Raw genomic sequence first — 14,932 nt, forward strand, 5'->3', positions numbered from 1 at the left:
ATCTATGGTTGGGTTGTGGAGGTCCCTGCTTCATCTCTCTCTCAACTAAGGGGTCCCTGGACAGAAAACGTTGAAGACCCCTGGTCTAGAGGGTTTAAGTGGTTGATGTCTTCTACAGTTATTGTTGGAGTGTTTCAGTGCCCTTCAGAGCAGAGGTGCTGGTAGAGAGGGTAGGTGCAGTATACTGTTTGTATAGCAGGTAGAAACACTGTGCAGTGTGTCAGAGAGAGGGGGTCAGCTGGGACATCACCTTAGCTGCTGGAACCTGCTGTTACCTGCTGTATGTGTCCCACTGTTTTTATTCTCCACCAGCCTGTTACACATACGGTACTTTGTTACACGGTGGAATTATTTTTGGTCACTTGTAAAACACAGATCTGTTGCAATTTTCAAGTTTCACATTTATTAGAACCCCTTAATTTTTTTCTTTTTTGCCGTTCCTTGCTCATCCCCCGGTTCACGGAAGTAATTTCTTTATGGAGAATAAGATTGAGTCATCTTAAAATCGTCTCATACAGTATAAGCATTGTGGTCCAAAAATAAACAAACGGTTTCTGCGATATTGCCGGGGAGGTGGCTCTGTATGGTTTATGATAGTCAGTCACTAATATTTGATGCAGTCTTTTTCTGGTGAAAATTTAACTAATTCGGCGACAATAACATTAGCGTTTTCTCACCATCAATTGATTCTTCATATCCATATGAGTCAAACCACTGAGATAATTTTTTTATCTTTGGAACACAGTTCTTATATGACGCGATATGAAAAAAGTCATTGGGAATTCTAAATGGGGTGAAAATAACGTGAACCTGGTAGGATGTGTAAATGACGTCAAACTTGGTAGCTCTATGGAGCTTAAGTGCCCGGATCGCTAGGCCAGCAGTCCAGGCCAGAAAACATCATTGTGTAACAGTATGAATTATGATGTGTTTTACAGATTAAAGAGGACCGCTCTAAAATAAAATAAAATCATCAAACAATGAGAAGTTTATTTTACTTGTAAAGCTTGTAGGTCTTTGGAGGTAGGACATCTGGCTCCTTTTTGTGAGACTGTGATGATCTGTGTTTGTAGACAGGGTCTCTAGATCACTGGACTGGTCACTTCTCTCAGTACTGTACAACTCTCTAAGGTGACCAGACGTCCCGGTTTGTCCGGGGATTGTCCTGGTTTCAAGCTGCGTGTCCTGAGTCAAGACAAATACCTCTAATACTCTAATATGTCCCCATTTTCAACATTCACTACGAAATTGTCACGGTTTTCGTCAGAATTACAATAATGGGTAATAGTTGTTTTCACTGGATCATGATCATGTCATTTTCATGTAAACATGCTCACCTAACCAATCAGAAAACAGTGCATGTGCGCATGCGTGAACGTGCTTGAATGGCTGCGCACGTGCACAAGAAACGTGCACATTGATTTAAGGGTCCCGGTTTGTGCACATTGATTTAAGGGTCCCGGTTTGAGGGGCTGAATATTTGGTCACCCTACTCCTCTCTCCTTGTCTCCAGGGTAGAAAGGAATAGTTGGTATCCCAGTGATTCAGCAGCACCTTCAGAGCTCCCATTTAAATCTCTGCTTGGCTCCTCATTTTCTGTATCACCATGCTTTACAGCTCAATCCTGCTGGTTCCAACCTGGTTGCATGGCTTCGTCACCACCATTCAAACCTTACAATAATTGTGCTTTTAAAAAGATTCAGGTAGCTCCTTAATGCCAGGTGAAAAGAAGATGGTGGCATGACGGATCGGAGGAGGCCCGTTGTTGTCTTCACCCTCCCAATGAGTACTATGGGGATTAGCAGGGATGGGTCTAGCGTAGAGTATGGGAATGGGGGAATTGGCTTAACACTAAATTGGGTATATGGAGGGGAGAATGGGCAGGGTTTCTCTTTATACTGAATTTGTACATAACCGTGATGGCCTCAGATCCTGTGCTACTCTGTACCAATGATTATTGTGATGGGAATGGGACTTGGGGTGTCATCAATTTGTGTGTGTACCTGCCTCATTGTGACACTGTGCCTTAATAAAAAAGATTTGAAAAGAAAAAAAAAGAAATATAGCCTGGTATGGTCTGCAGGGTGGCCTAAATGAAATATTGCTATTTTTGTTCAGCGCGGCATGATAAGGATTGGGCATAAGATGGTAGCGTTGTCTCTTAATTAACGCATAAGACGTGGGCATAAGACAATCAAAATAGGGCCCAGTGTCTCTGTCAGACCCCATGTATTTCCAGGAAAACAGAGAAACACTCGCAGAGAAGGTTATTAGAGAGCAAAATTCACCACAATATGAATACTTTTTTATAGTTTTTTTTATGGTAACTGTTGTCTAATCTCGTGGCTTAACCGTGATTATTGGCACTTCCTGACCTCGTTCCTGACCGCATCACCGTGCCAATAATCACGGTAAGGCACTCCCTCTCTTGTAATATTTCTTAATTGGGTGACAGAGGAGGTGGAGGTAAAGGGCTGTTAGGCTGAATCATGGCCTGAGTGGACGGAGGGGGGTGATAGTTCTTCAGGAGCTTTAGAGACTTGCTGCATGGTTTTAAATTGCATGGAGGCAGCGTTCTGTGAGTCAGTCAATAATAATAACTTTATTACAGCGCGCTGTCTAGACCAGGGTTGGTCTGTATGAGCGTCCCAGTGTCCCAGGAAAGTAGACCAATCACAGCAAAGTGCACAGCTCAGCTAACACTGCACCAATCACAGTCCCCACAAACGTTGGGCGTGGCTGATCGGAAGGAATATTTCACCGCATGGAGGATTTTATTTTTGTGTCACATTCCTTCTTGGTGAATGAAGAATCCAAAAACAAAGAAAAGTCTCGGGTCCAGGATTAACAACAGCAAAATGAATGGGAAAAAAGAACGAGGATCGTGTGAGTCGCCTAGGTGTGTGTGCCTCGTTCATGCACTAGGACTGTCAAATTTATTATCAAAACCTGAATAATCGTTGACTTTGGGGAATAACGCACAATCGATTGTAAAAACCAGTCTGTATTTTCTGGGTTGCCTTCTATTTGAAAAACTAGAAATTCGCGGCCGCTGACGCGGCCACTCATATCTAGAAATCGCACGCTTCGCGTGCTCACATGCACACACGCACAACTGCTCCAAGCCATGTTGCCCACAAAAAGCACTGTTTCTTCATGTATTTTGTGTGTGTGTGTGTGTGTGTCGTAATGTCTGCACCACACTGTTCCTGCCACCAGGGGACACAGTAGGCCTACTACACTCGTAAGTACACTGCACAGTGGAACTATAGGTTTCTAATGGACGTACTATGATGTAATTCGCGTCATAGCATTAAATTATTGTTTTGTTTAATTGTACATCGTGCAGGTACAATACGTTCAGGGAAAGCAGCTAGGAATGTAGGGTGGAAATGCAGCGATGTATGTGTGAAAGGAGGAATCTGTAGAAGCAGTGGTGTGAGAGTCTATCAATGACATGCTTAAACAACACCAGGAGCTGGCCTGTCTATTATAGTAGAAAGATGTAAGTGTGTGCGTGAGCGCGCGTTCGTGCGTGTGTGTGTGTGTGTGTGTGTGTGTGTGTGTGTGTGTGTGTGTGTGTGTGTGTGTGTGTGTGTGTGTGTGTGCATGCTATATCCAAACAACTCGGCGGCGGGCACCGCACTCCCCCAAATCCTTGTCGATGCACATGCCGAGTTTACCCGTCCTCCCAGTAGCCAATTTTAATATATATATAATAATATATACCGGTATGTTACAGTCAGTTTGGGTAACTCAGTCAGATTGGGGTAAGAGCGCTCGTTTTGTCGTTCACCACACACCCCTAACACCAGCTGGATAGGGTGGCCACCAGCAGGACCTCAGAAAGGAGGACACTTTTCCCGGGCGCGCTGTATGGGACCCCCAAATTGATTTGTAGTCGCGGATCCCCTTCTCAAAATATGTTTTGCCAGCCAGGGACCCACATATTATTCCAAATTTGTACACTTTTTGATAAAAAAGTAAAAGAAAAAAAAATCAAGTTCATAGCTTATTTTATTATACCACTTATTTTGTTACTAGAGACTAGAGGAAAACCTATAGCTGCAGAACATTAAGTTATTGCCTGTCAGTCAACGCATGCATCTACCTTTCCTTTGCTGACATCAAGCCGTTACACACACAGCTGCAAAGTGCATGATACTTGTGAATTCTGCGCTTCTTTTTTAACTAATTTATCTTGCTCCATGTTGGCTAAATGACGTTTCGTTTCGGCATCTTTTGGGCAAATTTGAGCTGCAGTTCATCTTCTACAACTACTTAACCTCGCCTCACCAGGCTTTCTAACAACTACTCGCCGTCGGTTTTATCCACAAGCGTGGGAGGAGCGACTGGACCGTTCGGTGTGAGGCTGTGCTGGGCGGAGGAGAGCACGGTCAAAAACCGGACTGTCCGGCGTAAATCCGGACGAATGGCCACCCTACACCTGGATCAATTCACTTTGATAGTCTCTTATCAGCGCACCTGTGTAATTCTGCGTATTCACCATGAGATGGCGACAACAGCCATTCACTTGTGTAGTCGCTGACATCACTCGTTTGCAACACCTCTTTCGTTGTTTATCTACTAGCCTAGCACAGCTGTGTTTAGCCATTAGCTTACTATGCCTAACTCTATCCCTAACCCTAACCTTAACCTCAGTAAAACTATGCCTAACCCTAACCCTAACCTCCGTGGGGTGAGGCGATATCATTCCTGCCGACGCTACGTTGTCGCTGTTGTTGTTGTGGATCAAAGCGACCGCTTGTTCCGCCCCACGCCGCACGACGAGCGCTCCTGTTCTCAATTTCACTGAAACTCAAAAAAACTGTGACATATATTCACACACACACACACGCACACACACACACACACACACACACACACACACACACACACACACACACACACACACACACACACACACACACACACACACACACACACACAAGGAGATCCACCGAGGAGAAAGATAAGGTGTGAGATGAGAATTTGGAGATGTTGAAGTCAGGACAGCCCAACTGCATTCTTAGGCCAGAAGGGAGTGTTATTTTTATTCAAGGTCATCAAACTCCAAGGCAGATCTTTTTTCATGTTCCGCTAGTGGAGATATGAGTAGAAGAACAAAGGCATAAATCATTGTTCTTAATACAGAGTTATGAATGAGTTGCCTTCCTCATAAAGCTGAATAATCACTTGCTACAGGGTGCCCCTATGACAGGGTTCCCCAATAGGCGGCCAAATCATACAAGGCCGTTGCACAAAAGTAGTGAAAACAGCAGATCTACAAGCACACAACGCCTCGCACCGCAAGGCGTTGTGTGCTTGTAGATCGGCTGTTTTCACTAGTTTAAATAATTTAAAAAATTATAAATTATAAACGGTTTTGGACATACAAGATTTTCACCCGACAACGATGATATCTGAACTGTCGCTGGAGTAGCAGGAACGCAGCCGTCGCCCCCTGCAATGTTGTGGCCCTCGGCTTGGTACCCTAGACATAATTCGGCCCTTGGGGAAAACTAATTGGGGAACCCTGCCCTATGATATACACACATTATTATAATATATTATATTATTGCTCACCCGGCAGCTATATGTTATGTGTGTATAATACTCACTCTCAGTTGTTGTTTGGAAATTGCTTTGACAAACTGGATAATATTACGGTTGCTGTCAAGTAAATCATTACTTTCAGTAACTGTTATTTATGAAACAATAGTTGTATTTTTTTTTATTATTATTCTTTTTAGCTTCAAACTAATTCATGCACTCTTATGATAATGCAACGCAAACTGTGCAGATAGAGGGCGCTGCAGCTTCTGAGTTGTTTGTGTTTCATCATGGCATTGAAATGTAGGCTACTAAAATATAATACATTTTAATACCAATAACATGATTGTGGCAGTCATCACCATTCCATTTAGCTTCCCCTCTAACATTTCATATCATACTTTTGTGTTTTGTGAGAGCGACAAATGTAATAGAATGCATTACTTGGAACAGAAAGTAATGTTGTAATGTGACGTCATGTTATGCAATTTATTACTTTAAATGTTAAGTAATGTGTAATCTATTACATTTTGAAAGTAAGTTCCCTATTGCTGCTCACTAATACAGCTCATTTTGCAATGCATTGCACATTGACACTGGTGTCACTGTTGACGTTTGTGTGTGTGTGTGTGTGTGTGTGTGTGTGTGTGTGTGTGTGTGTGTGTGTGTGTGTGTGTGTGTGTGTGTCTGTGTGTGTGTGTGTGTGTGTGTGTGTGTGTGTCTGTGTGTGTGTGTGTGTGTGTGTGTGTGTAGGATAACCACCACAGCAGCTTGTATGATGGACCTGAGGCGGTACCCTCTGGATGAGCAGAACTGCACCCTGGAGATCGAGAGTTGTAAGTACCATCCAACCCCCCCCCACGCGTGATTGGAAAGGACACCCGGGCTCCAGGGAAACCCCGCCCACCGAAGCTTTTGATTGGCTGAAGCGGAGCTAGGGAGCGCTCAATTGTAGTCGCTTGGACAGGGCGTTTATCGTGGGTTTGCCCAGGCCTTACGGCCTGGGCATAAATATAACGATTGCATTCACCACGGCTTCGTAACTCGCGCGGCGCTCCGCCGGCCGCGCGGCCCTGGCCCGCTCTTCGCGGCCACTCGCACCTGCGGCGCTCGGGGGCGAAGAGCAGGACCAAGGTCCGCTGGCCTTCGCGCCGCTTGCAGTGTCGTGGACAATCGAGCGGCTCCGTCTGGAGCCCGGGTGTCCTTTCCAATCACGCCCCCCCCCACACTCAATTCAATTCAAAGGAGCTTTATTGGCATGAGATTGACATTGCCAAAGTAAGTGTCAAAATATAATAAAAACAGTTGAAAAGGGGGAACCTACCGGTATATACAGTTGGAGGGGTACATCATTGGGTAAACAGAGTTATGTCACATTTTGGTGTTATGCACATGTGGTAGGTTTTAAAGCTTCTTGGAACAAATAGCAGCAGTCATTTGCAGTGGGTTAGGGACAAAAAAAAAGTATTATACTGAAAAGAAAACCCAGATTTAAAAGGTGTTTAAAGGTAGCAGCTCTGTTTATATGTGCAGTAGGTCTAGAGGCCACTCAATTTATACTGTCGTTTGTAGTCCTTAGGGTGTTTGTATTCCGTTCCATAGCCTTCATCACAACAGCGCACAAATCTTGCTGCTCTGTTAGCACATTGTTGTATTTCTCCCTGTAGGTAATCTAGGTATGGGAGTTTTTTGTCGTTGGTCATGTTTTCAAACTCAGTTTGGGTGTGTATAATCTGTGGGAAGTACAGTATGTGTCTCTGATGTATTGGTATAGTGGGCAGGTGGTTAGGAAGTGTAGCTCTGTTTCAACAACATTTTGTGTGCAGTGGGTGCACACGCACACACACGCACGCACACACGCAAGCACGCACGCACGCATACACACACACACACACACACACACACACACACACACACACACACACACACACACACACACACACACACACACACAGTTACACACAATCACACACACACACACACACAGTTGAAAGAACAAACAGATTCCCACATATACTGACTAGACCCAACCCGCCAGCGCTGGATTCGACGCTCAGTAGCGCCCCCCCCCAGAGGCGGCGCGGTGGGAGTGTCTAGATGTCTTGTCTGTGTGTGAGGAAACGCTGAGAGAAGCTGATGGGAGCGATAGCCACGATGTCGGAAAGATTAAAAATAACACATCACTAATGGCTCTGTGACTGATAACATCCAGCCTAATTATTTTGGTTGCGTCCGCGGCCGCCCGAAAGCTGTAGCGGCGTGCATGGTGGTGGTGGTGGTGGTGGTAGTGTGTGTGTGTGTGTGTGTGTGTGTGTGTGTGTGTGTGTGTGTGTGTGTGTGTGTGTGTGTGTGCGTGTGCGTGCGTGCGTGCGTGCGTGTGTGTGTGTGTGTGTGTGTGTGTGTGTGTGTGTGTGTTTGTGGGAGGTGTTTGGCAGGTAGGTGACCGTGACAGAAGGTTGGAGTAACATCTTCCCTTGTAGGGCAACTTGACCTCCCCCTAACGTAGCCTCTGACTGTACAGCACAATGGGCTTAAGGACAGAGTGCTCGTAATTAGGCTACTGCACGTAATGCAGTGCTCAGAGAGAGTGAGAGGAGGCAGTGAGAGAGAGAGAGAGAGAAAGAGAGAGCAGGAACATAAGAGAGAAAGACGAGGGTCTCTCCGTGTTTCATGTGCGTCCCTGGAGACATGGATTATTGTTGCTGTCGGGTGGAAACCTCATATGTCCAAAACTGTTATTTTTCAGGATTCAAATGTTATTAGCGGGCACGGTGGCGCAGTCGGTAGCGCGATGTCGCCTCGCAGCTGGACGGTCCTGGCTTCGGTTGCCCGCTGAGGGCGCTGAGGTTGTGTTCTCTCCTCCGCGTCGTCAGTGCCCATACCCTAGTTGGGGTTTGCAAAAGGGCCTTTCTGTGTGGAGTTTGCATGTTCTTCTCGTGCCCCCTAGGTTAGGTACCCTCACAAAAACATACAGTAATCCTGGTCTCTATACTGCCAGCACCCAAAGGAAAGGAACTGGTTGGAATAACGTGTTCTGTCCACGCGATATGTGCAACCGGTGAAACTCCCACCCTGTCCAGGTGAAAAGTCACGGCTTGGACTCCTCATGCATAGAGGGAAGCATGAGGTCAGTCCGTTGCTCTCCCCAGGTTGGCAGAAGGAGTGTAGCGGCTAGGATTACACTAGACAATTGACACCGGGTGAAGAAAAATTGGGTTACAGAATTTTGGCTTTACTTTGCGAAAGAACTAACACATTTGGAGATACAAGGTTTCCACCTGACAACGACGATATACTAGTGTTGTTGCTGCTCTTATACCACCATTATTACTGGGGTTGGTGGGGGCCTGACAGTTGCCCCCCGCGGGCCGCAAATGGCCCGCGGGCTGCCTATTGGGGAACCCTGGTATACTGTATGTTGGTTTGTTTACTGTTGAGTGATGAAACAATATGTTTCACATTTAGCTAAACATCTGGGGACCCCCCCAAAATAATTTGGGGACCACCCCATGGTTTGAGAACCATTGGTATAGGGTGGAGGGTGTATGCGGTGCAGGAGTCCTGGTTTGGTTTGATCACACTGTTGCCAGACAGCTGCAGCGCTGATCACACAGCAACAAGCAACACTGCACGAATCCTTGTGGCTAATTGAACCCGGAGAGTGTAAAAATTGAGACCCTCCCTCACGGGTCAATTAACGCGGTGGCCTTTTGCCGTGCATTGTGGGTCAGGAAACACTTTGCTTTGGTTCTCTGCTATTGTGCTGTCATCTCCTCTCATCTATTCTGATCTCGTCCCATCTCTCTCTCTCTCTCTCTCTCTGTCTCTCTGGCACTCTCTCACTCACTTTTTCAATCTCCCTCCATCTCATCTTCCCCCCCCCCCCCTCTCTTTTTTTCTTCCAGCCTTTTTATCTCTCTCCATCACTCTGGCTCCTTTTTTCCCCCTGCTCTGTCACACACACACACACACACACACACACACACACACACACACACACACACACACACACACACACACACACACACACACACACACACGCGCACACATGCGCGCACACACACACACACACACACACACACACACAAAACACATCTCTCACACGCACACTCTCACGCACACATACACATGTACTATCACATTATCACTCACACATCCACCCACGTGAACTGTATATACACATCATACTCGTGCACGCACGCACGCACGCACGCACACAGCACATGTACTATCACATTATCACTCACACATCCACCCATGTACGTGCACACACACACGCACATCCACATGCACACACGTACGTACGCACGCAAGCACACACACACACACACACACACACACACACACACACACACACACACACTCACACACACACACACACACACACACACACACACACACACACACACACGCTTGTACGGCTCACACACAGGCAGCAGTTTTGATCAGCAGGCAGTATCTGCTCTCATATGGATTAACTGGCGACGGCTTGAACATTGAACTGGCTTCATGCCAGAGCATGCTGTTTTATTCAGACTAATGAGCCCGGAGAACTCGCACTTCCCTTGATAAACTTGATGTATTTTTAACCAACAGAGCTGCGGAAGCCCTGGTGGATGGTTGTTTATAAGCCACTCAGTAGCGCGGCTTATGGCTGATTCATATGTTCCACCATACCACCGTGTCGCTCACCAGGGGTGCAGTGCTACTTTTAGAAGTGGGGGAGGGCATGCTTATATCCAGTGGTGGAAAAAGTACTCAAATGTTTTACTTGAGTAAAAGTAGCAATACTGTAATGTAGAAATACTCTGTTACAAGTAAAAGTCCGGAATTCAAAATGTACCCTAACCCTAACCCTAACCCAAGTACAAAAGTGTTGGTATAAAAATGTACTTAAATATCAAAAGTACAAAAGTATTGGTATAAAAATGTACTTAAATATCAAAAGTAAAAGTACTTGTTATGCAGAATGTCCCATTTTAATTTTTCAAAATATATATATAAAGATCTTTTGAAAATAGCAGATCTACAAGCTCACAGTGTGTCGCATCGCGGCACATTGTGAGCTTGTAGATCATCTGTTTTCAAATTGCTGAAATGTATATACTGTAGGGTTGAAGTGGTTAATGTATGTTTTGTAATACAAATCAAAATCTACAAAGTAACTAGTAGTTTTCAAATAAATGTAGTGGAGTAAATGTAAAATATGTGCTTCTGAGATGTAGTGGAGTAGAAGTAAAATACTAAAATAAAGTACGAATACCTCATAATTGTACTCAAGTAAATGTACTTAGTTACTTTACACCTGCTTATTTACCTCTAAACCAAGTGTCTCAAAAATAGCCGATCTACAAGCTGCTATTTTGGCTGAAATGCATTGGAAAAATACATGCTGGTTCATAGTCACTGTCGCGTTATCGTGGTTTTCCTATTCTTGCCATTACTTTATGTTGCAAATGAGTGTGTGTGAGAAGGCGAAATAACATTGACAGCTATGACAGGTGACAGAAGCTTGGCAGCATGGCAAGCTGCCAGGTTAGCAACGGTTGATAAAAGCTCGCATTGGATATTCGCTTTTGGGGGTGGGGTAGGGTCCATCAAACATATAATTTTGCGAATGTCTGTCTGTCTGTCTGTCTGTCTGTCTGAGTGAGTGTCTGTCTGAGTGAGTGTCTGTCTGTCTGTCACAGCGTTTCTCCTCAGTGGCTGGAGCAATTGATCTGAAATCGCATCACCATTAGCATATGAACACACCTGACATAACTGTGAAGCCCGTTTGTCACTTTCACAAATCATATGCTGTATATTAGCATTTTTATGGTGTATCTATATCTATTCTGCATCTAGCATGAGGCATATCTATTCTGCATCTAGCATGAGGCAACATGTTTAACCAGCTCTGTGTGTGTGTGTGTGTGTGTGTGTGTGTGTGTGTGTGTGTGTGTGTGTGTGTGTGTGTGTGTGTGTGTGTGTGTGTGTGTGTGTGTGTGTGTGTGTGTAGGCGGGTGGGCGGTTGTCTGGCCCTGTTACAGATGTTGTCCAAAAATCATGCAGATCGGTACACAGTATCTCTATAGCCATTAAACGAAACGGGTATTTCTTACATTGATGCTCCTACATATTATCATGCAAGCACCAGTTAAAGTTACTTTCCATCCCTCATATACTGTGTGCACAGTGCACACCCCATAACCCACACACTGCACATCATTTTGGAGCTCATATCTTTGAACGGGTAAGGGCTAGTTGTCCAAAAAAACGAAATACTACTGTATGTTAAGTGCGGTAGCGTCGCTCCCCCTGTGATGAGCAAACATTGATTTCTCCCTAAGCATGCAAATAAACACCCATCCTAAACAGGGCTGGATTAACCATTGGGCCGGTGGGGCCGTTGCCAGGGGCCCTTGGGGGAATTGGGCCGTGTAGTTATTGACAATTTACTCAAATTAAATGTATACATTAATTAAAAATCAAATGTGTGGGCCCCTCCTCTGTTGTCTACAGGTGCTTTCTTGGCCCACAGATCATCATCATGGCTTAAAATCCGAGCTGGGTAGTGCGTGTCAGGAAGGAGGGGAGGTTATGGTGGAGGATGTGGGGGGCCCTAAAAAATTATTGACCAGGGGCCTTCGCGGGGGTTAATCCGTCCATGATCCTACATACCGGTACATACTGTAGGGCCCTAAGCCCTATCTTACCTTACCTTACCCCTAATGCCTTATTATTATTCACATTTTAAATTAGTTGAAATAGCTGATCTACAAGCTCACATCTCTCTCTCTCTCTCTCACTCACTCACTCTCTCTCCCTCTCTGTCTCTCTCTCTCTCTCTCTCTCTCGGTGTCTCTCTGTTGGGACTCTCTAGACGAGTCCAGTGATGTAATAGGTGGACAGACTTCTGTCTGAAAATGTACAATGTTAGAAGCGAGAGACAGTGGAGCAAAACTAATGGACTTGATGCAAACTGAGTGAGCATCAACATAGAGGCCATGGTGACCTCCTCTCCGATCTATCCCATCCCATCCCTCTCCTCTCCTCTCCTCTCCTCTCCTCTCCTCTCCTCTCCTCTCCTCTCCTCTTCTATCCCCTATTCTCTTCTACTCTATAGCTACTTGTAGTATTAGGTACTGTTACTATGACTTGTATAGTATATATATACGACAGTATAATATCGTCACTGTTGGGCAGAAACCTCGTATGTCCAAGTTTCACGTTTTTTTCAAGTAAAGCCCTGCTTCATCATACAAGGCTGTCGCACAAAAGTAGTGAAAACAGCCGATCTACAAGCACACAACGCCTCGCGGTGCGAGGCGTTGTGTGCTTGTAGATCAGCTATACTAGTTTAGTTAATTTTTAAAATGATAAATAAAAAACGAACGGTATTGGACATGCATACAAGGTTTCCACCCGACAACGACGATATATTTTCTGCTATAGGGTATACACATGTTTGTCTACAACTAAAGGGCCATGGATACTGTTCGAGGCTTCTTATTATTGTGGTTGTCATAGGCAACACACTATTGTATTCGAATACAGATTTTTCTCGCAGCAAAGTGAACCTGTGTTTTGTAAACTTTCTGAGTAATGTTAACCGTGTTGGGCAGCTGCACAGCAGAAAAGTGAAAACTAAAGCTTTTGGACATGCTTCACTTGATATCACAATATAAATGGTTAGACGGAATTCATCTCCCAGTGGATTCCTCGTGACTCGCCTCACAGCAACCCCACTTGCAATTTCCCAGATTTTTTTATTACTACAGTACTTTAGCAGTCAAAATTGCGTTTCGCTACATCTGTATGAGTAGTGACAAATAAAACCTTCTTGATTCTTATTCTCCTCTCCTCTCCCTATCCTCCTCTCTTCCCCTCTCCTCTATAGGGCTGTCACGATTATGACATTTTACATGACGATTAATCGTCACTCAAATAATTGCGATTAACGATTTAATAGTGTTTTTGTCGTTGACAATTACATTTCTGTTTGGCTTGTAGGCTTTGAAGTTGCACATGGCAGACATGACGCCTACATGTAAATATAAAAAGAAACGACTGACATATTTGACAACTTACTACTTAAAAAGAACATTGATAGTGGAAATAGACGATCTACGTTATTCTACTTTTTTTTTAAATACTGTATGAAAGATTTTCAATGATTATGACGATTATGACAAAATAACTGCGATTATGTCAAATAATTGCGATTAGACGATTATGTAATAATTGTGACAGGCCTACTCCTCTGTTCTCCGAATCTCCTCTCCTGCCTGTAACTGAGGCCGCTCTCGGCTGATCAGTGCTGCACATCAAAAACGTCCAGCATGGTGGACTTGAGCTGCTAATTGGGGTGATGCTGGGTTGCACTAGCCAGGATGTTCATGTAGATAGCGGAGGGGGTGGGGTGGGGCGGGCAGCGCATTTGATGTCCGTTTTTTCCCAGGCTCCTGTACGTCGCTACACGCACCTCAGCTGCACTCCAGGTTTCGATCGCAGCCGCTCCTGCTCCTGTGACTTCCATTCTGTTCTTAATCTTTCTAAATTCTCGTTGAAATAAAAACCTTTTAAGCAAAGGAACACGTTGAGTCCTTAAAAACAATGTTAGAGGAAGAAGTGTTTGTGGGTTAAAATACCTGAATGTCAACACACGTCAGCAGAGTCCTTTTTTTTATAAATCAAAGGTTCAGGGTTTAATTATTAATTTTGTCTAAATAGGTTGTGCTGCCTGTTATTATCATTGTTGTGAAATGGAATACTGAAGGGAGAGATGCATGCGATACATGGGATGCAGCGCAGTCAGCATGTGATGCGGTGATGCATGGGATGCATCTTGCAGCACATATGATGCATGAGATGAAGCACATACAATGCTTAGGTTGCAGCACATGGGATGTAGCACATGTGATGCTTGCGATGCAGCGCATGGGATGCAGCACAGAGCAAACTCTCTGGTCCAATTCACCAAGTCTAGGGTTTAAGTGGCCAGGGGGGGGCGGCAGTGGCTCAGGGGTAGAGTGGCCGCTTGGCAACTGGAAGGTTCCCAGTTCGATCCCGGACTCCCTCAGAGTTAGTGTCGAAGTGTCCTTGAGCAAGACACTGAACCCATAATTGCTCCCGATGAGCAGGTTGGTGCCTTGCATGGTTTCCTCTGCCATCGGTGTGTGAATGGGTGAATGTAATGCACAATCTACAGTATGTAATGTGCCTAGGATAAAAGCTCTATATAAATGCACCATTTACCATTTTACCATTTGCTTAGCAGACACTGTGGAACAGTCCATCCATGTTGATGAATGACATGCAGGCTGTTGAACAGCACCTTCTGTCTTCATGACGCTCTCCGTTGGTTGCAGGCCATCCCTCTTCAGGCTCCTAAAGC

The 14,932-nt window shown here is 44.9% G+C and overlaps 1 protein-coding gene across 2 annotated transcripts in view; it reads left to right on the plus strand.

Moving 5' to 3' along the window:
• The window catches only part of gabrb2a (gamma-aminobutyric acid type A receptor subunit beta2a), a gene marked incomplete at both ends in the record, with an annotated part of 68,345 nt that overhangs the window by 38,655 nt on the left and 14,758 nt on the right, over positions 1-14,932 (plus strand). For both annotated transcript variants that reach the window (XM_080745567.1, XM_080745568.1), the window contains one exon: positions 6,307-6,389. In XM_080745567.1, the coding sequence (XP_080601693.1) occupies positions 6,307-6,389 (83 nt within the window). The remainder of the gene's footprint in view (positions 1-6,306; positions 6,390-14,932) is intronic.

This window comes from Nannobrachium achirus (assembly GCF_963921795.1).
Source record: "Nannobrachium achirus genome assembly, chromosome: 17".
Lineage (NCBI taxonomy): Eukaryota > Metazoa > Chordata > Actinopteri > Myctophiformes > Myctophidae > Nannobrachium > Nannobrachium achirus.